General features: G+C 38.5%; 1 protein-coding gene across 14 annotated transcripts in view; it reads right to left on the bottom strand.

Annotated features, from left to right (window-relative positions):
* The window catches only part of UNC13B (unc-13 homolog B), a 233,148-nt gene that overhangs the window by 66,594 nt on the left and 141,394 nt on the right, over positions 1-25,160 (bottom strand). For all 14 annotated transcript variants that reach the window (XM_057313559.1, XM_057313558.1, XM_057313560.1 and 11 more), the window contains 2 exons: positions 23,302-23,616; positions 21,124-21,214 (listed from right to left, as the gene is read on the bottom strand). In XM_057313559.1, the coding sequence (XP_057169542.1) occupies positions 21,124-21,214; positions 23,302-23,616 (406 nt within the window). The remainder of the gene's footprint in view (positions 1-21,123; positions 21,215-23,301; positions 23,617-25,160) is intronic.

Genomic DNA, 25,160 nt, shown 5'->3' with positions numbered 1-25,160 from the left:
GAAATGAACCCTTTGTACTATAAGGAGACTATATTCTAACTGGCTAAATATTGATCAAATATCTCCTTCAGTTCTTTGTGCTTGTTCTGAGATATACCTTAGGGTAAAACCAAATCTGGAGAATTCTCTGTGTATAGGACCCTGCTTCCATAAGCTTTTCAAAATATGTTCTTAGGAGGGCACGTACTGCAATGAGCACTGGGTGTTATATGCAAATAATGAATCATGGAACACTATATCAAAAACTAATGAAGTACTGTATGGTGACTAATATAATAAAAAATATCTGATATAAAAAAAATACATCCTTAGCTAGCATACGAATCCCAAGTGTCTTGGGAATCAATGAAGGGACCTCAAAGACGAGGGGTTTTCCTATAGGATTCTCCATATATTAAAAAATATCTGGTATGAAGCACTGAATTATAAAAAGCTAGTTAACGTTCAAAGGGAAGAGAAGACTTGAGACAAATCTCTTAACGATCTCTGACAAATAACAGGGAAGCATTGTGGGGAGGAAGGGAAGAACTCAACTAAATGAGTCAAGAGACAGAGCTAGACTTACCCTGCAAAGCAAGGAATACCAAGGGAAAGCCTGTTGGTGGCAGTGGCACTGGAGTCCTACATTGCCGGCTCACCCATACCAATCACACCAGGGAGATGACCTCTGTTCAGACACAAGACCTTTAAAATCTCTATATTCTAATTCTCCATCCAGTGACAGAATCCCCTGCAAAACCCTTTGTCCACCTATCACATGTCACCAAGTCTAATATATTGTACTTTCCTATCTATAAAATCTGTCCCCTTCTCTACAACCCTTACTCTAGGCTTCATTATTTCCCACTTGAGTTACAGCAAATATTCATCCTCCCTAGTGTATCCTCCTCCCAATTCATTTTTGACAATTTGTTAGAGGAATTTTATAGCCCTTAGAAGGAATTAACCCTGCTGACACCTTGATCTTGGACTTCTAGCATCTAGAATTACAAGACAATATACTTCTGCTGTTTAAGCCACCCAGTCTGTTGTACTTTGTTATGGCAGACGAATACAGTACCTTTGAGAATTACTAGTACAATTCTTCCAAAAAAATTTTTAAGTAAGTAATAAATGAATACTTATTAAGTACCTAGGTGTTGTACCAGGCATGATGAAAAGATATGATCCTTGTCATTAGGTAGGTCATAACCTAACAGGGAAATATTATGGCATGGGCATTATTATATCCATACTATATATTTCGAGGGAGAGGAGTATTAGATTTTGTGCTTGGGTGACTGGTAGTGCCATTTACTGAAAGGATGTACAGGAGATGAGGTGGAGGAGAAAGAAAAGACAATGAGTACAGTTTGAACATGCTGCATGTGGTGCTGATGAAAATTCTGGAAACAAGATCCACAGGCAGCTGGATATATAAGTATGGAACTCATGAAAGAAGACTGTGGTAGAGATAGCAATTTGGGACTCATCAGTTTATGAGTAAAGCCATAGGTGAGATTACCTAGGGTATAGAAAAAGAGGTGGAAAACAGAGCCCTAGGAACCACCAAGTTTTAAAGGGCAAGCAGATAAGGAAAAATGCTGTATAGGAAACAAAGATGGAGCTGTCAGATATAAGAAAAGGACTTGGAGGGAAAGACATCACAAAAGCCAAGAAGTGTTTTAAGGAGAAGAAACCAGTCAACAGTTTTGATCTCACCTGTCACAAGAAATGCTCCAGGATGCTCCAAGGGCATCTAGAACGTCCTCCCTAATTTGTCATCATTGTCTATTTATGTTCGAAAGTCCTCAGGTATGGACCAAATAAACACATTTCCCTAGCATGCTTGAAGATGCCAACCAGCAAAGGGAAGCAGAAGCATAAGGAATAAGGGAAAATTATTTGTTACAGTTTACCTCTTCCCTTTAGTGCTTCAAGAAGTCTTATTTTATACATTATGACTGTACTTCAGGATGTGCCTCTTTTGGAATGCTGGTAAACCTCACTGCATTGTTTACAGAAAGAATGTTACTTATAAGGAGCCATGGATCTCCTTATAACCCATATGTTTATAAACACAGAAAACAAGTTACCCCTTGATTTTTATCTTTCTAAGCTCACATTATTTTATTTCTTGGACATTTCCTGATACCTAATAACAACTGCTGACTTAGTACCCTCTGGGAATTCCTCTGGCTTTTTTTTTTTTTTTTTTTTTTAGATTTTATTTATTTATTTATTTATTTGAGAGAGAGAGAGAGCAAGAGAGGGAGCACGAATGGAGGGGGCAGAGGGAGAGGAAGGAAAAGGTTCCCAGCTGGACAGGAAGCTCGACTCCGGGCTTGATCCCAGGACCCTGGGATCATGATCTGAGCCGAAGGCAGACACTTAACCAACTGAGCCACCCAGGCGCCCCTCCTCTGACTTTTCTGACCACCTTAACTCAAAGGCTTTGCTCCCCCAATTTTCTGTTACAAGTGTTAATCACTTCTTTTGCAACCAATTACTTACATTGCCTTGTAACATTTCATAGTTTTAAGCAAAACTTTACTGTCTATTAAGTATTAGAGCTATACTAGGAACTGTAATGAGTTCCTGACCTCAAGTGCAATCTAGGAAAGGAGTTTAAGCATATATATGGATATGGATATGGAAAATGCAAGTAGAAAGCAGAAGTAACAACAAAATAAGTGGCCAGGAATAGGATCTCTAAATCTTTGAACTCTGTTTTCTGCCTATGTGTACTAGGCTCCCAAGGCATATTAAGCAGAGAAGATATTACAGGTGAATATCCACTCTTAATTCCTAAGACTTCAGACTAAACTCCCACATACCGCTTACCTTGATAAGCCAGGCTGGGCTATAAAGACATCTTTAAAGAACAATTCAAAATACAGGTCGAGCAGTTTGCAACTTGACCCCTTGCTCCTGGGTCACATTCTTTTTTTTTTTTTTTTTTAAAGATTTTATTTATTTATTCGACAGAGATAGAGACAGCCAGCGGAGAGGGAACACAAGCAGGGGGAGTGGGAGAGGAAGAAGCAGGCTCATAGCAGAAGAGTCTGATGTGGGGCTCGATCCCAGATCGCCAGGATCACGCCCTGAGCCGAAGGCAGACGCTTAACCGCTGTGCCACCCAGGCGCCCCCCTGGGTCACATTCTTGACTAGACATCTGATTTTCTCCCAGTGCAAGAGGGGATTAGACATATAATATTAAAGGCCCAAAGCGGTTTTCTCAACCTGCCTTTTCAGGCCCCTGAGTTTATTCCAACTGGTAGAGTTCCTGCCTCCAGCATTACAGCCCAAATTAAAGCACCTATTCTTTGGGCCTGGACTGAGAGGGCAGCCTTCAGCAACTCTTTAAAGGTTAGAGTGAGTCACTAATATTTATCTTAAGAGACACAGATAAAATGTAGGAGAATTTGAGAGAGGAAAATATTTTCAGCTTTCAAGGTTCTGGTTTGGATGAGAATCAGGAAGGCTCTGTGAAAGAGGTGATATCTGAGCTCAATCCTAAAGGATGAATAATATTTGGATACGTGGAAACTGAACAGAAGAAAAGGCATTAGGGCAGAGGAAACAAGATAAGCAAAGATATGAAAAGGACAAAAAGGAAGATATGTTGTTGAAAAAGAAAGGAAATGAGTGTTTAGTGAATACCAACAACATGCAAGGCCCTGCTCTACATGTATTACCTTATTTTCTCCATATCCATCTGCTGAGGCAAACCATATCCAATTAAGAGATGAAATAACTAAGTTTCTAAGAGGCAAGGTAACTTGTCTAAGCCTAAGGGTACACAGGTAATAAGTAGATGAGCCATATTTCAAACTCTGGCTCTGGCTCATTCCAAGGCCCAACATCTTCCAACTATACAATATGGCCCTCTGGGTTCACAAAAGTTGGAAAAATAGGTTGGGCTAAGTCATGAGTGGTTATGAATGTCAAGCTAAAAAGCTGAGATTATAATTTAACTACTAATGGAAAGAAAAATTAACTTTCCTTCCTTCCTTCCTCTCTCTCTCGCTCTCACTCTTTCTTTCAAGGAGAAACCTTCACTCATTCATTCATTCACTCTCAGATATATGTTAAGAGCTTGCTGGGTGCCACGCTTTAGAGATATAAAGTTAAACAGTCCCTATTCTGTATCTCCATGCTATTTTTATTTAGCTTTTATATAAACTTCTTACTGAATTATAACACATAGAAAAGTGCACATCAAAAGTATGTCAATATAAACAGAATCCCAATCAAGAACAAAACATCATCTGAATTCCAGAAGCCCCCTTGTGCTCATATCTAGTCACTACCAACGCCCCCCCCCCCCGCAAAGGTAATCACTACTCTACAATCTGACACCACAGATTACTTCAATCTGTTTCTGAATTTAACATAAAAAGAATCATACAGCATATATTCTTTCAAGAAATACATAATATTGGGGTCAAATGCTCACACATTTCCAGGATAATATGATAAACATCAAAATTGACTGTATATGAAATACTATAGGAAAATAGAAAAATTAGTATCTAATTACCCGGGGACTCTGAGGAAGGCTTCAAAGGACGTGACATCTAATTTGAGCCCTGAGCATAAGTGGTAGTCATGACTAGTGCTCTGTTTCAGGAAGACAATGCTGGCAGTGGTATAAACAATGTAGTCCAAGACAAATAAATAAAAGCAAGGAAACCTTTGGAAGGCTAACACTATAGACAAAGCAGCAGAGAGGACCTGATCACAAAAGGGAACAGAGAAGAGACTCATAAAAGAAATCATGGAGAGAAAAAGAGCAAGGTCTGGCAAATGATCCAATGTGGGAGGCAAGAGAGAAGGAAGAATGACACCATGATTTTGAGTGGGTGAGTAGCAGAATGATGGTGATTTTAATACAAACAGAGAACAAAGAATAGGAATAGGCCCAGGAGAGAAATGTCAAACATTGAGAAAGTGTGGTGAAAATAACTACTAGATAACTAGACTGTAAGGATAGAACCTAAGGGAAAAAGGAGGGTTAGAAGTATAGATTTGGGAATTATTTGCTTAGAAAGGCTAGCTGGAAGTCAACTGGCTGCCTAGCACAAAAGCCAGGATCAAGCACAGTACTAGACATATAGTAGTTGCTCAATTAAGGATTCTGGATTAGAGGCTGAGTAGAGGCAGATCTGAGGCGAAAAAAAAAAAAAATGCCCAAGGGGAAAACTGTAGAAAGAGACAGGCAGGAAAGGAGATAGGAAAGGTAAGAAAGGAAGAAAGAGAATGGGAAAATCTAGAATAATGGAAGTCACAAAAATAGGAAGTTACAAACAGGCAGTTCCAAAACACACACTGGAATGCTGCAGAGAAAAATGACAATAAAGACTGAGGAAAGTATCTGGGGAAAAATGAAAATATTTAACTTAATTATCTATCTCCCCTCTGGCCTATAAACTCCTAAATGATAAGACAATGTCTTAAAATAGCCCCAACACACCCAGTGGTACCCACTTATTGGCTGTCTAGATTTAAAATGGAATAATCAGTTGCTTCCTTTTATTTTATCAGCTGCTTCCATTCGCATAACTTTGGCAACAGGATTTTCTCTCTCAGAGGAAGAGTTCCTTCCCAGAGAGTATCATCAAATGTTCCCATTGGTTGGATGATCAAACAAGCATCAAGAGTCAGAGAAAGTAACAGAAAGCAAGATGAGCTGCTTTGTTATCTGGAAACAAGTAATTTATAATTTTATACAGAGGTATTGATCAGACTAGTTACATAAGAGTTTACTACGTACCCCTCTTTACTGATTTTATGCCCAGAAAATACTGTCAGCTGAAGCTAAGCCTGCTACCAGTACCTGATACCCTCCTCTGACTCTAGGCAAGTTAATGGTATCATGGCATTCCTCAGAGATGTTTTGATATGCACCTCAGAAACCAGAGCCAAACTTCACCCCTTCAAAAAAGCTGCCCCAAATTCCAGGCACAGATGTGACATCTTACAATTCACAAGGTTCAGACATAGCCTAGACCCAGATCTAAGGTTTACAGAAGACCAACCACTGATAAACATCCAGATCCAGGCCATAAACACATCCAGAACATTTCAGGGGGAAAAAAGCCCTGAGAAATGTTAAGCATTTCTCCTGGCAAGCACACAAAAACAGCTCTTGGAAAATGTTACCACCAGTGCCCACGGCAGCCTTTGTCTACGTCCCCTAGATTCCTCAGGGTAAGGCATTCCACTGACTTCTTCCTCCCGGGTCCCAGTATACTATCTAGTATACTAGATAGATAGTCTCCTTTGAGTGATCCTTATAGTTACCCCAGGAACCCCGTGCTACCAAGGAGTCTAGATCCCTATAAAAACCTGAAATCCTATGGCACTGGCTCTTTGCTGCTTTAGCCATCAGAAGCAGTTTCTCTGTGTTCCCACTTGGTAGCAAAGGCTCCAGCTGTGGGCAGCAACACCTCTGGCAGGTCACTTAGTCCTAGGCTAGGAAGGTCATGTGTGAGCCCTGAAAACCAACAATTTTGGTAATAGGAGGCCTGTTGGTAACTCTAAAGCAATTATTTCTAGAGCTCTACACTTAAACAATGCCAGAACTCTGTAAGAGAGGACAGCTATCCTTAACTTTACAGTTGAGGGGACTGAGAAATAGACTGAGAAATAGAAAACAGTTCTCTCAGATTTTAAGATTGAGCTACTGCAAGGACCCAATTCTATTTCCAGTTTAGCCCCACATTTTAGTATTAAGAGGGATAATAGTAAACAGATACAAAAGGCATTGTATATCTTGAATGGGGTCTCCATATACCAGCCTGGCGACCACATTTCCCACCAACTAGACCTCAGGAAACAGAGACTCACAGGTGACACACATAGAAGCCTCTTCTATCATCTTCTTTCCCCTTCTGCCTTGAAGGTGTATTAGTTTGCTAGGGTTGCCATAACATAATATTATAGACTCAGTGGTTTAAGCAACAGAAATTTATTTCCTTACAATACTGAAGGCTCGAAGTCCCAAGATCAAGGTGTCAACAAGGTTGGTTTCTTCTGAGGCCTCTCTCTTTTGCCTCAGAAGGCCATGTACTTTCTGTCTTCACAGGCTCTTCCATCTGTGTCCTAATCTCTTTTTTCCCCCCAGCACTTTTTATTTTCAATTCCAATCTTACAATGAATACATGTTAACTTAGAAAAAACACAGAATATTTTTATCTAAATAAAAATAAAGAAAACTATTTTTTAAAATAATTTTTATTTTGTTATATTAGTCACCATACAGTACATCCCCGGTTTTTGATGCAATGTTCCATGATTCATTATTTGCATATAACACCCAGTGCACCATGCAATATGTGCCCTCCTTAATACCCATCACCGGCCTATTTTAATCACACAAGCATAAGAAAACTACCTCTAATATTTTGTAAGATTTCATCCCATTTTCCACATACTCATAAAAATGCAAATAATAGGAGCCTACTATATTTACTGTATTTTAACCTTAAAAAATTTAATATCACTTTTAACATTCTATGTACGTTACAATTTGAAATGACTGTAGAATATTTCCTTACATGAATTTACTATAACCAATTTAACCAGACCCCTATTACTGAGCACTTACATTTTTAAAAAATTTGGGACCTTTGGGGCACCTGGGTGGCTCAGTCGTTAAGCATCTGCCTTCGGCTCAGGGCATGATCCCAGGGTCCTGGGATCAAGCCCTGCATTGGGCTCCCTGCTCCGTTGGGAGCCTGCTTCTTCCTCTCCCACTCCCCCTGCTTGTGTTCCCTCTCTCGCAGGCTGTCAAATAAATAAATAAAATCTTAAAAAAAAAAAAGGGGTATTATAAGTAGACCATAATTCTTTTCTATATAGAGGGGGTAGGAAATAAGGTTTAAAAATAAATGTCTACTGTCCCCACCTCAAAAAAAATATTAAGAGCCTTCCACATCCTTCCCCATTTTCAGTAATTACATAGGATTTGCATCCTTTTGTCCTTTATTATATTGTTTCAACAACTGAATCTATTCCTTGTCACTAACGTCTCTCATTTGTTTTAGTCTCCTATTTTCCAAATGCTCCTAGATTTGGATTCCTACTTTCTTTTTTTCTCACCTAGAGATTGAATGTGTTTGGTTAGTTATTTTTTATTTAATAATATTTTTTTATTATATTATGTTAGTCACCATATGGTACATCCCTAGTTTTTAATGTAAAGTTCCATGATTCATTACTTGCATATAACACCCAGTGCACCATCATCTCTTTTTACAAGAACACCGTTCAGATTGGACATGAGACCATCCACATGACTTCAATTTACCATAATTACCTCTTTAAAGGCCCTCTGTCCACATACAATCACATCCTGAGATACTGGGTACTAAGATTTCAGCATATGGGGGGGCAGTGCACAGCTCAGCCCATAACAGTAAGAAAAGGTGAAATCAGGGTTTTAGGGGTATTATGGATTTAAAAGGCAGAAGAAAAAAGGAGACAAGACAGAGTCAGAAGCCAGGTACCCTGGTGTTTTCCTTTCCTCTGGGGAGACTTTGGAATGGAATAGAAGAAACATACTGGCTGGTCGCTTTAGAGGAAGAGAACTAGGCTAGTCTCAGCTTCCTTCTCTGTTCTGGCCTGCTTCCTAACAGAACATGGGCAGGAGAACCATGTGTGTCCTTTCTGGGTACTCCTGTTCTGTTCAGTGTAGATGGGGGTGGGAAAGGTAGAGGGCCTGTGTTCATGTGTAAAAGAATAAATTTTAACTTCTTAAGGATACCATTATTATCACCCACTCAGCTTCATCTTTGGAATTTCATTCTACCTAAGATTTTAGTTTTTACCAAAGCAGATGAATTCTAAGGACTGAATGAGATTTGTGTATTAGAAGAATAGAAAAGGAGGATTGTCATAGTCAGGCTGTAGGGAAAATTGGCAGCTCAAGAGCATGCTTTTGTTACTGACCAACTGGGCAAGCTACTTCAAAACTCTGTAAAAAAAAAACCAGCTTCTTATTATTTCAGGGGCTCAGTTGATGTTGCCAATTTCTCCATAGACAGGCAAGACAAAGAGGAGAAAGAAAAGTTGCAGGTTAGGGAACAATTAAGGCAGAATGTGACAAATTCAAGAAAGGTCCATAGAAGTTTAAAAGGAACAGGGCTGGGAGATAATATTTGCAAATCATAATATTTGATAAGGGACTTCAATTCAGAAAGCTGAGAAATCTCACAACTCAACAATAAAAAGACAAATAACCCAATGTAAAAATGGGCAGAGGATTGGAATAGACATTTCTTCAAAGAAGATACACAAATGGACAATAAGCATGTGAAAAGATGCTTAAGATTATTAGTCACTAGGGAGATGCGAATCAGAATCACCATGAGATACCACTTCACATGCACTAGGATGGCTATAACAAAAAGATTAACAAGTATTGGTAAGGATGTGAAGAAACCGGAACTCTCATACATTGTTTACGGGAATGTAAAATGGTACAACCTATTTGGAAAACAGCCTGACAGTTTCTCAAAAGGTTAAATGCAGTTACCACATGACCTAGCAATTCCATCCCTATGTATATACTCAAGAGAACTGAAAACCTACATCCACACAAAAAAATGTACATGAATGTTCACAGCAGCGTTAATCATAATAGCCAAAAGATGAAAGCAATCCAAACGTCCAACCACAGATGAATGGATAAACAAAATGTGGTATATCCAGGGAATGGAATATTACTCAGCCACATAAAGGAATGAAGTACTGATAGACGCTGCAACACAGATTAACCTTAAAAACATTATGTTAAGTGAAAGAAGCCAGATACAACAGGCCACATATTGTATGATTTCATTTATATGACATGTCCAGAACAGACAAATCCATAGAGACAGAAAGTAAATTAATGGCTGCCAGAGGCTAGAGCAAAGCAGGGAATGAGGAGTGACTTATTAATGGGAATGGCGTTTCCTCTGGAGTGATGGAAATGTTCTGGAATTAGATGATGGTGATGGCTGTACAACCTAAGTGAATATACTAAAACACACTGAATAATATACTTTAAAATGGTGAATTTTAGGTTATATGAAATATATCTCAATAAAAAGATATGTTACTAAAACACACTGAATAATATACTTTAAAATGGTAAATTTTAGGTTTTATGAAATATATCTCAATAAAAAATTATGTTACTTAAAAAAAAATAGAAACAGGATTCCTTTTCCTTTTTCAGTCCACTAAGGGGAAATGGTATGGACGAAGGGCTAGATGAGAGGACTGGAAGAGTACACAGAGCACAGTATATTTGTCTCTGTTTCACCTTAGAAACAGTGAAAGGAGATGGAAGCCAGCTTTGTAGTAAGATAGGAAGAAGCCATAGTCATAGGTGACTGGAAAGATGAAATTCGACAATTATAAAATTCCTCAACCCAAAGTGAATTTTTAAGCACTTTTTAGACAGGAGAACCTTCCTCATTCCTCTCCACAAAACAATTCCCCAGAATGAAAAAGGACTAGCTTCCCTACTCTACATCCTTTGCATTCATCCTGTCAACAGATATTTATGGAGTATCTACTGTGTACGACAAGACAGCTACCTACCCTTCCTTCCCTTTAAAGGTAAGTGAAACTCCTGCTCCTAATTCTCCCACATTACAAAAGGCATGGCTTACCTTTTTCTACTTTTTAAGAGCCCAATCACATTTAGTGGGTTCAGGGTTGGTTTGGGGATTGTGGAAACAAAATACAGGACACAAAACAGGTTTTGAGAGATGATGTCTTCGGTTAAATGTGTTGGATTTTAGATGCTGATGGGACTAGTGAATATACAAGAAGTAGTTAGAAATATGAGCCCAGAGTTCAGGGGACAGATCTGGGCTAGATACAGAGATAGAAAAGCAATCCACATACAAGTAGTAACTGATGTAATGAATGAGATTTCACAGAAATAATGTAGGGGAGTTGTATAAAAAGAAGATTGAGCAAAGAACCCCCAAAAGACCAACATTTAAGAAGTAAGAAAAGAGAAACAGAAAAAGGAGCCTAAAGAGAGATCAGAGAAGAGTGACAGTGGGGATGGTTTCTTAAATGTCAAAACAGGAGTGTTCAGAGTGTCAAATACTGCAGAGAGGTCCATTAAGATTTGAAAGCAACCACTAAACTAGGTAGCTGTGAGCTCACTGATGATGCCCACAAATGCAGTTTTAATAAATGATAATGAAATCAACTGAGACAGACTTTCTTCAAATGTATTCCTTGGAAAACGAGTCCTACAGAATGCTTCTCCAAAACAGAGTTTCATGGTCAAATAAGTTTGCCATAACACTGTGTACATTATGTCCTCCTCTTAAAGAATCATAACAAGCCTACAATAGAGTAATCTGTTGGTGTTACACTCTACTGGAACCCATTGTTTCCCAAATTTCGTTGACCATGGAACTCTCTATCACATAATAGAGAACCTACTGACAGTTGTAGAAACTGGAGTCTTGTGGAACAGAGTTTTCCACACGCTGAAAAACAGAGTTCTAAGACTGTGGTAATATGGTGGAAAACAGTGTTAAAAATATAGGCTCTAGAGTTAAATAGATCTAGACTTGAATGCAGTTCTCTTACCAGCTAAATGACCCTGATCAAGTTTCTATCTAAACCTCAGTTTCTTAATGTATAAAATGGGCCAAATAACAAAGCCTGATTTGTAAAATTACTGTGAGGGATTCATTTGGATAATGCATGTAAAGTACTTATAGTAATAGTAATATCCAGGGATGCCTGGGTGACTCAATCAGTTAAGCGTCTGCCTTCAGCTCAGGTCATGATCTCAGGGTCCTGGGATTGAGTCCCGCATTGGGCTCCTTGCTCCATGGGGAGCCTGCTTCTTCCTCTGCCTGCTGCTCCCTCTTACTGTGCTCTCTCATTCTCTCTCTCTGATAAATAAATAAATAAATAAAATCTTTTTAAAAAATAGGAATATCTAATAAATATGGTTATGATGATGATGGCGGCAGTAGGTGAGATCAAAAGGAAAACTGCGATGTAGGTAATAAAGTTTTCATTGAATGAGGAGTTATAGAACAGTTGGGACCTAACTGCAATAAAAAAAGTGAGTATGAGAATAGGTTATGCAAATATCTAGTAATGGCCTGGAAGTGGTAGAGAGAGACTGAGAAAACTAAGCCTCACTCCTGACCCAGTAATGGGACATAAAAAAGCATAACCCCCCTTTAGAAAGGGCTTTAGCGGGCGCCTGGCTGACTCAGTCCGTAGAGCATGCGACTCTTGATCTCAGGGACCTGAGTTCAAGCCCCACGTTGAGGGTAGAATTTACTTTTAAAAAAGGGCTTTAGCAAACAGCCAGGTTTTAGTCAGTAGAGACTGTATTGATTCCGGTCTCAGATATCAGTAAGAACTCCAGTTTGCAAAGGGCAGAAGGGGCCTGTTGGAGCAACAGCTAGAGCCCTCATCTAAGAGAGCTTTCTCTAGTTTATGAAGCAGTAGTAGGGCCTGGTCTTGGGTAGGGATTACCACGAAGTTTGAATAAAGATGCTAAAAGCTGTGGTTGAAAGAGGTCTGCACGTATTCAGGCTTACTACAGGACTTGCATTTCAACAGTGTTAAGTAGTAGCACGAGTTAGAAACAACTTAAAAATCCATCAAGAGAGGACAGAGTATATAGATTATAATACATCCACCAAGAGAAATATTAGGTAGCTATTAAAAGAAATGCAGTAGCTCTATTTAGACTAATAAGGAAAAATCTCCAAGATATAACATTCAATTTAAAAAGGTGAAGGACAAGGTATGTAATATACACACGCATGCATGTGCACACACATGCTTGTAAATGCACAGATTACCTGTGGACTGATTCACAAAACACAGGTAACTAAGAGATAGGGGAGACAGGGACTAGAGGGCTGGAAGTTTGAAGTAGGAGGAAAATATTGCATTATACATGTATAAGTTTACGTTTTTGTGTAATTTTCTATTTTTACACTTATTACCTATTTAAAACATTATTTTTTTAATTGTTAGAGTAGTGATGGTTAGGGAGAGTGCTGACAGATTGTGAGGAAAAGGAGGGATAACTGGGGGCCTCAGTGAGGGCAAAGAGTGTTGAAGCAGTGAAAGTTAAGACAGGCAGCCGTGATCACAGCAAAATCCTGGAGTTTAAGATTATACAAAGAACGCTTTCCTGGTGCAACTAAGTCTAAGAGATGGGGTCCTTAAAGGTGCTCTACTTGAACATCATCTTTCCCCAAGGAGATTACCTTTTTCAGGGCTTCAATAATAGCATGAGAAGGAAGTCTCTGCTAGGGAAAAAGTCACAAGAACAGAACAGTACTTTGTGGGAGAGTCTAATCATTCTGTCTTTATGATCTTCCTGGAGAAAATGCTGATCCATCTCACAGGCTGACCAGCTACAACCTTGGATCTCATGGGATTGCTCCATTTAAACACAGGCCTTCTAGTCTATTTGCTCAGTTCCATCTCTGCTTACTAAATAAGTCTTTCTTCAGCTTTCTTTAGCAACCCAAGAGCTTCTGTCAAGACTTCCTCACGGCCTACCTCCATGTCTTCTCCTTCACTGTCCCTTCCACCTGGAACACCCACCCACCTGCTGCCACCGCAGTCTCTGTTTCTAGAGCTAAAAGTCTCACCTCCTCCCCCAGATTTTTCTGCAGCTAAGCCAAATAAGGTACAGAATCATATCCATTCCACCCACACTACTAACATTACTGCAATGTCATCAAACACTTATTAAGTACATATGGCCAGGTACTCTTAGCCAGCCCAGATACAGAGATGACCTATATGATCTCTCCCCTCAAGCTGCTTATAGGAACGGCATAAGGATGGCTAGGTTCCTATGTTAGCTCCTCAAAGTTTATAGAATGCAGTTATCAGCTGAAGAAGTATGAATATCCCATAAATTTATGGGAAATATTCAAATCACAATCAAAGAAATGCAAATTAAAACAAGGAGATACCGTTCTTCTGCCAAATTGGCAAACATTTTCTAAGATGATAATACTCAGTGCTGGTGTGGCACATTCAAATACTGAAAGTACAAATTGGAATAACCTTTCTGAAAACACATGAAGAAGTTTATCAGAAGCCTTTAAAAGGTATATACTCTTTAACTCAGTAATTTATTTGACTCTACTTTGAGAAAGCTAAGTTAAATAATCAAAATCAAAAACAGATTCATGCACAATGATGCTCATCATAGCATTATTTATAAATTATAAAGAAATATAAGTTCTTATGGAACATCAACATAATGGAATATTATTAATCTAATAGTAATCATGAAATCATGTTTTCAAAAAATACTTAATAACCCAGAATAAAGCTCACGAAAATAATCTAAGTGAGAAAAATTTTAAATGCACACATAGTATGGTCTAAATTGAGTAACTTTACATTTAATATACATAAAAATTATATAAGAAAACATAGCTAATGCTAATAGCTAACATTTTATAGTTACTAGACCCTGGAAAAAATTTAAAATAGAATTAATTAAGAGATAAAGAGGCATATGGAGACTTCTGTTAAAATGCTGACAGATTTTTTTGGCTAGGTAAGCATCCATAAAAGCTTAGCTAAACACTCTGCCAGGTTCTATACCGGGCTTTAGAACACCAGCAATAAAAAGCATAGCCCCAGCAATTAAGGATCTTACAAGTACACAGGAAAGTTAGATCAAAGAGTAAACAAGTAACTCCATTACATCACAGTAAATGTCAGTCTAGAAAAAGTATTCCACAAAGTCTGGAAACTTAACCCCCAAAACTGACACCTGATTGGATTTTAAATGTGAATAAAAGTTTAGCTAAGTGGAGAAAGAGAAAGAGTATTCCATTCATGGCAAACAGCAAGAGCAAAGTCTCTGAGATTTTGAAAAACACATAGTTTTGTATGCTGGAAGTGCTGACTAAACAGAATAGCACAAAGAGGTAAGACCAGAAAGGCATATAAGATCTGTATCAGTGCTTTTCCAATTCTTTTTGTAGAGGATCTGGTTTTTTTATTCCAACATGTCATGGACTGATATTTTTTTTGTCTAAACCCTGTTCAGCAAGACAAGGATATTATCGTGTGCATGGTATTACAGCAATCCAAAATGCCTCTAAATGCTCATTGGAGTACTTATTTCAATTTTAGTACTTATTTCATCAAAGAGTAGAAACAAACACTTCCTGGGCTGGGCTGGTCCATGGACCACACTGGGAGTCACACTGAGCTAGACAGCTTATGAAGGTTTTATTTTATCATGAAGGCAATGTAGAGTCACTGAAGTATTTTTTTTCTGATTTCCTCTTTTTTAAATCATAATTTTACTAGATAATTTAAAATACTAAAAAAGAAAAAAAGGTACTATTATTCTCCCCATCTTGTGGATTAGGAAAATGTGGCTCATTAAGGTTAAAAAACTTTCTCACAATGATACACTGAGAAAAAAATATGGGAACTCATATCACAGGCAAGGGTTAATTTCCCTAAAACAATAAAAGCTCCTGGGAACAAAAAATTCAATAGAAAAAAAAAAAACAGGCAAAGAATATGAATAGACTGTTCACAAAATAGTAAATACTAATAGCCTTTACTTGTATGAAAACATCCTTAACTGTACTAAGACACACAAACTTAAATTCTACTGAGACAACATTGCCTAGCAGACTATCAAAAATCCAAAAATTTGAACAAATCACTCTATTGGTGGATTTGGGAAGAAAAAAAATACCTTCATGACATTACTAGTAGGAGTATAAATTGGTACAGTATCTGTGGAAGGCAGATACCCTTTGGGGTAGTCATCAAAGCTGCTCCCAAATATCCTTCTCTTTCCCTTTCAAGGTATACTGTACTGTTCACTTGAGGTTAAATACGGTTATATGATTTGCTTTAGACAGGGAAATGTGAGCAAAAGGGACATATCGTATCTTCTGGGTGGGAGTTTTAAGAACCAGAGTGCAATTTGCTATGTTCTCTTTCATTTATCTTTTCTTTCCCTCTACCACTCATACTGACAATGTCCTAGATGCAGGCTGTTCCACCAGCCTGGACTGCAGAGACAAGACAACTTAAAGCAGAACTCCTTGACATGCAGGATGACAAGCAGCATGAGCAAAATAAACCTTTACTGTTTTAAGCTCCTGACAAATGGAGGGCAATGTAGCAATATTTATCGAATTTACAAATACATATCCCCTCAAATATACTTGCAAAATGACATATGTAAAAGGTGCTCAATTACAACATGGTTTGTTATAGTAAATGACTGGAAATAACCAAATGAATCAAATTAATATCAACAGAACACTAGTTAAATACTTACAGGACCTTCATACAGCAAAATATCTGTAGTTATTGAGAAAAAATTCTCTTAGAGCTAATATGGAAGGATCTCCAAATGAAAAAACAAGATGTTCTCAGTATGTATACCAATTTCATTTTTTTTAAAAAGTGAGGGGGTTACAATATATATTCATATTTTCTTGCACTTGCACAAAGCAATTCTAGAATAATAAGAAACTAACAAATGATACTACAGATAAAAGACTGGTATCCAAGATCTACAAAGAACTTCTCAAACTCAATACACGAGAAACAAATAAACAAATCATAAAATGGGCAGAAGATACGAACAGACACTTTTTCAATGAAGACATACAAATGGCTAACAGACACATGAAAAAATGTTCAAAATCATTAGCCATCAGGGAAATTCAAATCAAAACCACACTAAGATACCACCTTACGCCAGTTAGAATGGCAAAAACTGACAAGGCAAGAAACATTGTTGGAGAGGATGTGGAGAAAGGGGATCCCTCCTACATTGTTGGTGGGAATGCAAGTTGGTACAGCCACTTTGGAAAACAGTGTGGATGTCCCTTAAAAAGTTAAAAATTGAGCTACCCTATGATCCAGCAATTGCACTACTGGGTATTTACCCCAAAGATACAGATGTAGTGAAGAGAAGGGCCATATGCACCCCAATGTTCATAGCAGCTCTGTCCACAATAGCTAAATCGTGGAAGGAGCCGAGATGCCCTTCAACAGATGACTGGATTAAGAAGTTGTGGTCCATATATACAATGAAATATTATTCAGCTATCAAAAAAGAATGATTTCTCAACATTTGCTGCAACATGGATGGCACTGGAGGAGATAATGCTAAGTGAAATAAGTCAAGCAGAGAAAGACAATTATCATATGGTTTCTCTCATCTATGGAACATAAGAACTAGGAAGATCGATAGGAGAAGAAAGGGATAAAGAAAGGGGGGGTAACAAGAAGGGGGAATGAAGCATGAGAGACTATGGACTCTGAGAAACAAACTGAGGGCTTCAGAGGGGAGGGCGGTGGGGGAATGGGATAGGCTGGTGATGGGTGGTAGGGAGGGCACATATCGCATGGTGCACTGGGTGTTATACGCAACTAATGAATCATCGAACTTTACATCAAAAACCGAGGATGTACTGTATGGTGACTAACATAATAAAAAAATTATTTAAATAAATAAATAAATAACTAGATAAATAAATAAATAAATAAATAAAACTAACAATTATTACCTTGGACAGAGCATTAAAGGGTGACTAGGTGGAATCTCCAATTACTCAGGAAAAAAAAATTGGGGTGCTGTACTTAACTTCCTACTGTCACAACCTCAATAAGTCAAGCAAATCTCATGTTAAGTATAAATAGTATACTTCTACCTCTATCTGAAACTGTTCTGACACTCTTCATTAAACTCTGGCTTATCTTTATCCTCTTGGCCACATCTACTCAGCTTCCAGTTACATTACCTGTGTTAAGAATCTATTTACTATTGTTCTCTTATTCAATTAAGTAGCAATGGTTCTTAGTTACTCTTAAATAAACCACGCTTTTCCCTAAATGATTCCAAGCTTCAGCAACTGTTTTTAGCTATTCTTTTTGAGAGATTCTGAATTGCCTCTTAAAAAGAAAAAAATCATAACAAACTGTGCCTGCTCCAATACATTCTTGTTTTTCTCATTCAGAACTTTTATGTGGATGTTATTTGTTTTACTTTCCTTTATAAGAATTATAAGACCCTTACTTATGGAAAATTAGAAATAAAAAGTTAGTATTATAACACTGACTCCATAAATGTTCACTTTAAATGTTTACCTCATGTCAATCTAGATCAACAGACTCCAAATCTAAAACCTATATACATGTATAACTGTATTAATACATTCATTACATTATAAAAATGTAAAAAGCATAAAGAAACAATCATTTAAGATAATGATAAAAATATTTTTTGCTGTCACTAAAAGTACAAGCAGTAATAATATTTTTAGTGAAAGCAATGTGATACAATATGCCTCATTATTTTTTAAATCTTGGTTTAACATTTTGATATAGAATTATTTGAAGGTCTGGTTCCACTATCAATTATTTCAATATTTGGTTTTCAAAGCTGTCAAAAAGATACAGATATATCAGTCAAATGAAAGATGTGCAATTGGTTCCTATATAGCAATTATTCACAGATTTTATTGAAATTTGGCTAATTAAGTTCTCATTTTCTCTGATATCTTACCAGATAGAAATATTTTTAACAAATAAGTTCAAACCTCACTGAAAATTTTCATTAGAAATATTTTTAAATATGTTAATAGCTTCTTTCCAAGATTTCAGAACATGCAGTTATGGGTTTTTATAGGTAACAGTCATTGTTTCTGATAAAAAAAAAAAGAACACACACACACGAAAGAAAGCATTTTCAAACATCTGTATTCAAAGCAGCTACCTTTCAATCATTATTAAAGCATTATCTTCTCTCTGAAGGGTCAAATTAGCAGTGCTTGTAAGAAGCTAGAACAATATGAGCAACAAAATAAATGATAATAATGATTATAACTGTAAAATGTAATACATTATATTATAAATTAAGTATCCATGAGTCCACAGTGATATAAATAAATTGATGGGAGAAAAGGGAAATCTCTTCCTTATAGTAGAATGCCAACTAATGAATGTAGAAAGTATAATGGAAATAGAAAGTTACCATTTGGCAGCCACCATTCGTGATGGTAGATTTATTTGTTTATTTAATTATTTTATTATATTATGTTAGTCACCATACAGTACATCCCCGGTTTTTGATGTAAAGTTCGATGATTCATTAGTTGCATATAACACCCAGTGCACCATGCAATACGTGCCCTCCTTACTACCCATCACCAGCCTATCCCATTCCCCCACCGCCCTCCCCTCTGAAGCCCTCAGTTTGTTTCTCAGAGTCCATAGTCTCTCATGCTTCATTCCCCCTTCTTATTACCCCCCCTTTCTTTATTTCTTTCTTCTCCTATCGATCTTCCTAGTTCTTATGTTCCATAGATGAGAGAAACCATATGATAATTGTCTTTCTCTGCTTGACTTATTTCACTTAGCATTATCTCCTCCAGTGCCATCCATGTTGCAGCAAATGTTGAGAAATCATTCTTTTTTGATAGCTGAATAATATTTCATTGTATATATGGACCACAACTTCTTAATCCAGTCATCTGTTGAAGGGCATCTCGGCTCCTTCCACGATTTAGCTATTGTGGACAGAGCTGCTATGAACATTGGGGTGCATATGGCCTTAGTGATGGTAGATTTAAACAGGAGTCATCAATGAATGTTTAGCTCATAGGCAGAGATGCAATGAGGAATAAGATATTGGCATAGTCTCAAGAGTACACAAAACACTTAGCAGTTACATCAATTACAAAAGGAAAAAAAAGGTGCCTTGACAGGTTGGAAACCTGGCCAATAAACATTTAACTAGGTGATTGAGATTAATATTAAGAAGGGTTAGCACCCGTTGACACATGTACTTTCTGATACAATTTCACTAAGAAGAGCCCAGCATCATTTTTGTGTAATTCTTGCCAAGAAAGCATGGCCTGAGTCTGAACATGAGGAAACATTGGATGGACCCCAAATGAAGAACATGCTATGAAATAAAAGGTCTGTACCATCTGTCCAAGATAAAACTGAAGAACTGTTCCTGATAAAAGGAGACTAAAGAGAGATGACTACTAAATGCTACATGTCAGCCTGGATTGTATCCTGGACCAGGAAAGAAAAGAGACATTGTTGGGACAGCTGGCAAAATTTATATGGCATTTTGATGATGGTGCTGCCATTGTTGATTTCCTCCTATGGATAGGTACACTGTAGTTATATAGGAGGGTAGCCTTGGTTTTTTGGGAAATATAAATAGGACTATTTAGTAGTGACACAAATCATCTCTTCAACTTTTTCAGAAAGTTGAAATGGTTCAGAAAAAGATTAATCATAATGGATGGAGGGTGAAGGAGCAACTATGGTAATGTCAACAATCGGGGTATCTTGGCAAGAAAGATTTAAGAGTTCTTTATATTGCTATTTTGGCAACTTTTCCCTACATCTGAACTTGTTTCAAAATAATTTTTTTTTTAAGATTTTACTTATTTGACCCAGAGAGAGAGCACAAGTAGGGGGCGCAGCAGGCAGAGGGAGAGGGAGAAGCAGGCTCAGCAGGGAGCCAGATGCGGGGCTTGATCCCAGGACCCCCGGATCATGACCTGAGCCGAAGGCAGTCGCCTAACCGACTGAGCCACCCAGGCACCCCCAAAACAGATTATTTTTCAAGTGTGTTTACACATGTGAGCATGCTTGCATTTTTAATATCTGCCAGGTATTATACTACTGACAGCCACTCGTCATTTAAAGACATCCTTTCTGTATACATCACAAAGGCCCTCTCTAATAGGCCAGCTAGTGGCCTTGAAAACTGGGTAGCCAAGGGAGACAACAACTGACTGTATGAGGCCTTGTGTGGTTCCCTGTCCTAAGCTCAAAATAAAATGGCCTCAAAGTGACAATGGTACTGAAAATAGCATTTAACTTAACCTTGGGGCTCTCAGCCCACTAGATCTATTTGATTTCCATTAATCAGCATAGAAGGAAGCCAACAGCCACCTCCCATCCCTTAAAGCTCTAGCTTACTTGTCATGCATTCCCAGAAGCACACTATAAGAAGATGACTAATCACTGACTGCTTCTTCAGCACCATATGTCTCCAAATTTCAAAGGAAAAACTGTCCCAACTAGTACTAGAAAAACAGATTTCCTACCTCCTGCAGCCGGAGTCGAACCTTGGTAACTGCTCGGATCCAGTGTGCTCTGGCTTGGGTAAATGGCGAAGAAGCATTCTCCTCAGGAAAACTTGTAACAAAGAAAAGAATGTTTCTTAAAAATAGCCCAGGCCACAGGGTGACCACTCAAGGCAAACTGCCAAATATCTAAAGTAAAATGGTTTGTAGTCATGCCTAGACTTATTTCATGAGTCAGGCCACTAAACAGCATAGTCTTAAATAGCCAAGTGGGAAAAAAATCCTCTCTAAAATGACAGCTCCTTTTAGCTTTTTATCCATTCCCTCTCTTCTTTCCCCATTTTTCACTCACCCAATGAGCCAACTCACTGGGACAGTTAGGTTTCAGTATTCCAGTAAAAGCAATGGCAAGGGCCCTGAGTCAATGTTAGCACAAAAACTACACAGACATGTGGACTAATCCTTGCACCCTACCTCTCAAGACCACCAGTCTTCCCTGGGTGTTCTACATATCATCCAACCTTACGGCAGAATTTTGTTCCTGCAAACTCTTCCTGCTCCACTAAGAATTTTGGAAGGCTTACCAATTCCTAGACTACAACACAAATGCTAAGGAAAAAAGCACAGTCCTTTTCCTACCATGGTCTTGTTCCTTGAGCAGCCTGAGGGACACCCCTCAATGAAACAACAATAAATGTAACTAACAAAGGAGTTTCGGGACAGAAACACCATGCTGTATTAGAACAAATTCATCATCTAGATTCTTAACTATGGAATACTTGGTGACAATGCTTCTCCTCTCTCCCACTGAGGTCTAATGCCAAGGCAGCAAACAACCATCCACCATCTAGATATCTGAAATATAGGCCAAGCTCTGATGCCATCTAAGTGGATCAACTGTTTTAAGACATTGTGGGCACCGCTGACCAAGGCAGAACCGGACTTCACTTGCAGAACTAGGATCTGAAAGGACACAGCCAGTACAGAAGGACAAATACTCGTGCTGGGCACTTCTGCTGCTCTACCAAGAACTTTACCCAGACAATAGCAACTGCCATTCTAAGGTCTACAAAGAGCCATTTTTCAGTCAGTCATCAACCACACCTCTTGGATGTCTTATCTTTTAGATGAGCTACCAGAGATGACTAAAAATCAGGAAAAAGTAAGGAGAAAAGAAAATAAGTTTATATCTTCAGTGTTGGAGTAGATACACCAACAATTCTTCAAACTTTTACCACTTATAACTGCACTCACGGCTCTGACCTTGTGGTGAGCGGCTTTATCTTTAGACCTTGAAATTCGAGAATCCAAGTCATACCTAGCCCTTATCACTCTAACCCAGTGGTTTTCAACTGGGGGCAGTTTTGCCCCCCATGGGAAATCTGACAACATCTGGAGACATTTCTGGCTGTCACAACTGATGGTTGCTATTGGCATGTAGTACAGAGGCCAGGGATGCCACCATACATTCCCCAATGCCCACAACAGCTCCTCATAACAGTTATCTGGTCCCAAATGTCAGTAGTGCCAAGACTGAAAAATCACACTCTGACCCAACCTATCAGCAAATCTACTGACCAATTCAGCTCAATAACAATAACACTCAAATATTGTACTAAGCTTTATAATGAGACTGTTAAAAAGACAAGTTTAAAATTTTTCTTCTTATGGGTACCAATTAATTCCAGACACACAGCTAGACCCTGGGAAAGCAGAAGGGTGAGTGAGATCTGGCTTTCAGACTAATTCTTTCTTAACTCTGTCCTGGTTTTCTCAACCAGGAAAAAAAACAAAACAAAACAAAACAACGTTCACATAAGAAGTTTAAACTTTAATAGGCTGGGAAGCCTATTTCATCCAAAGCAGCTCCTTTTAATGAAGTAAGCTGTAGGACTTGGATCAGTTCCAGACTTAGAGGCTACCATATATATGTCAATTAGTAGGCCAATAACTACAGATTCAAGAAGGCCTGGTACAATGCAGCTAACTACAAAGAACCCAAGTGTTCTTCAGAGATCCTCAAAATATTTAGGGAATTATACCAAAAATCAAAGGAAGCAGCAAAGAGCTAAACCTCAGTATCCTGGATCATTACCATACCAACCTGCAGGGAAACAAATGAAAAGCACTTGCACCCAGAAATACCACAGGCAGGTACTGAGGAAACCACATGAACTCCTCAAGGCATCCATCACCTACCTCTCCTGGGGGCCTAGGATGTGGTCTTTGTGTAGCACCAGATCTGGGGGAGGATGGATTGTGTCATCTTCTTTCCTCTCCCTGGGTTCACATGCTCTCCCCTTCTCTTCTTCACTTGTCACCTCCATGGCTTTCTCTTGTTCTCCAAAACCCACTTGGCCGTCTCTGGAGAAGCTGCCAGAGCTGTGGCATGAATGAATCGAGTCCCTCTCCCGATGGTCATCATCTTGTTCGTGACACTGGTCTAGTTCACTCAACTGAGAGCTTCCTTGACTCACATTACAGGAGGAGCCATACCTACTACTGCTGGTGGGGCTGTGAGAATGAGAGGAAGACAGATGAGTACATACATGCAAACTAGGGACCAGGACAAAAGTAATGGATAAATTCAGAAATAATGATTTTTTCAGTGGCAAGAATCACAAATAGGAGGCTCCTGGGAAGATAGGACCAAACTTCACAATCTAGAAGAACTAGTTTCTAATCAGCAGAAGCACAAAGGAAAAACCATACAATATGCTGGGTTCTCTAATAGCATTTAACCTCAACCTGTGACAGACTTTGAAGCATACTTTACCTTAAAGTGATTTTTATAAGTAGGGGCTTAACCTTAATTATTAAGAATTATTAAATATAAAAGTAGCCTCTGTTTACACCTAATATTCTTTACTCAGACTTCTAAAGAAACTTGTCCAGTGGCTGTGATTAAAGTTTTCTAATTTTCATAAAGTAAAATGGAGGAACTCTACTCCCCTTTTCTATTATTTACTAAATTGATGTCCCCTTTTCTTCCTCTACAATTTTAAACTTGAATGTCTGTTCCTTAGGATGAGCAAAGGAGGTTAGAGATGTTCCTTCAATTACCTCTCAGCTATCTGCATGATGAGGTAATGGAAACCATTAGGATATGAAATCTATGACCAAAAAAATTCCTCTGGGGAATGGTCTCATCAACATGAACGTTACAGTGATACCCCTGGCAGCATAGGGAATGTCCCAAAGATGAACTTGCGTACCTGTAACTGAGCTGCTCTCAGGACATGGCTTGTTTGGGATAAAGTGGACAAAATCCAACTGCAGGATCTGGGTCAGGACCATACTAATGCATTTCTATAATTGAAGAGCGGCCAGCCCAACCCTTTCTCAATACCTGAATTTCCATACCCAGAAAGGAAATTTGTTCCCCTGCTACGATAGACAGCACCTATAGCAGAGAAAGTGGCAGTGAATCATGATTAGAAAGAAGAGCAGCAGCCACAAGTTACTCCCTTGAGCCGTATACTGAATTTAAGGCAGTAAGTTCTACTTCAGATAGAGGTTTCAGGTGATGATCTATAAGATCTATCCCAGCTCATATGGATAGTTCCATCCTAAGTCAGGGGCCCCCCTTTCACTTCCAGTAACCTGCTAGAAAGCCTCCATGCAAAAGGACAAAGAATTTCCTTGCCACAGAGTCAAGCCTTTAACTAAAGGGCTTATGTTTACCCTTGGCTAAATGAAGATAAATCGTTATTTTGTTTCCCAGGGATATATTCCCTACAGTTCCTCCTGATTACCTGGTCTTTTCAGGCTAATTTCTGATCCTTTGTCCCATGGCAGCAGGACAGGTACCAGGTCACTGTGGTGGACAGTTCCTAACACACATGTACACACACACACACCATCTCTAAAACCAGCCCCTTTGGACAGGTTTGGGGAGCATTCTTAAGCTGTACTATATATGGTGCTTCTTCTTAGGGAAAATAACAGGATCTTTTTTCCACATGGACCCTGTACAACGCTCCAGAATAAAGAACTACAGCAAATGACAGCCTTAAGCTCCTATGACACTTTACTCAAAGCACTTACCAGACACCAGT

The sequence above is a fragment of the Ursus arctos genome, unplaced genomic scaffold (genome assembly GCF_023065955.2).
Source record: "Ursus arctos isolate Adak ecotype North America unplaced genomic scaffold, UrsArc2.0 scaffold_18, whole genome shotgun sequence".
Taxonomy (NCBI): domain Eukaryota; kingdom Metazoa; phylum Chordata; class Mammalia; order Carnivora; family Ursidae; genus Ursus; species Ursus arctos.
The sequence above is the reverse complement of the archived record's forward strand: the minus strand, read 5'-3'. Positions and strand labels throughout refer to the sequence as shown.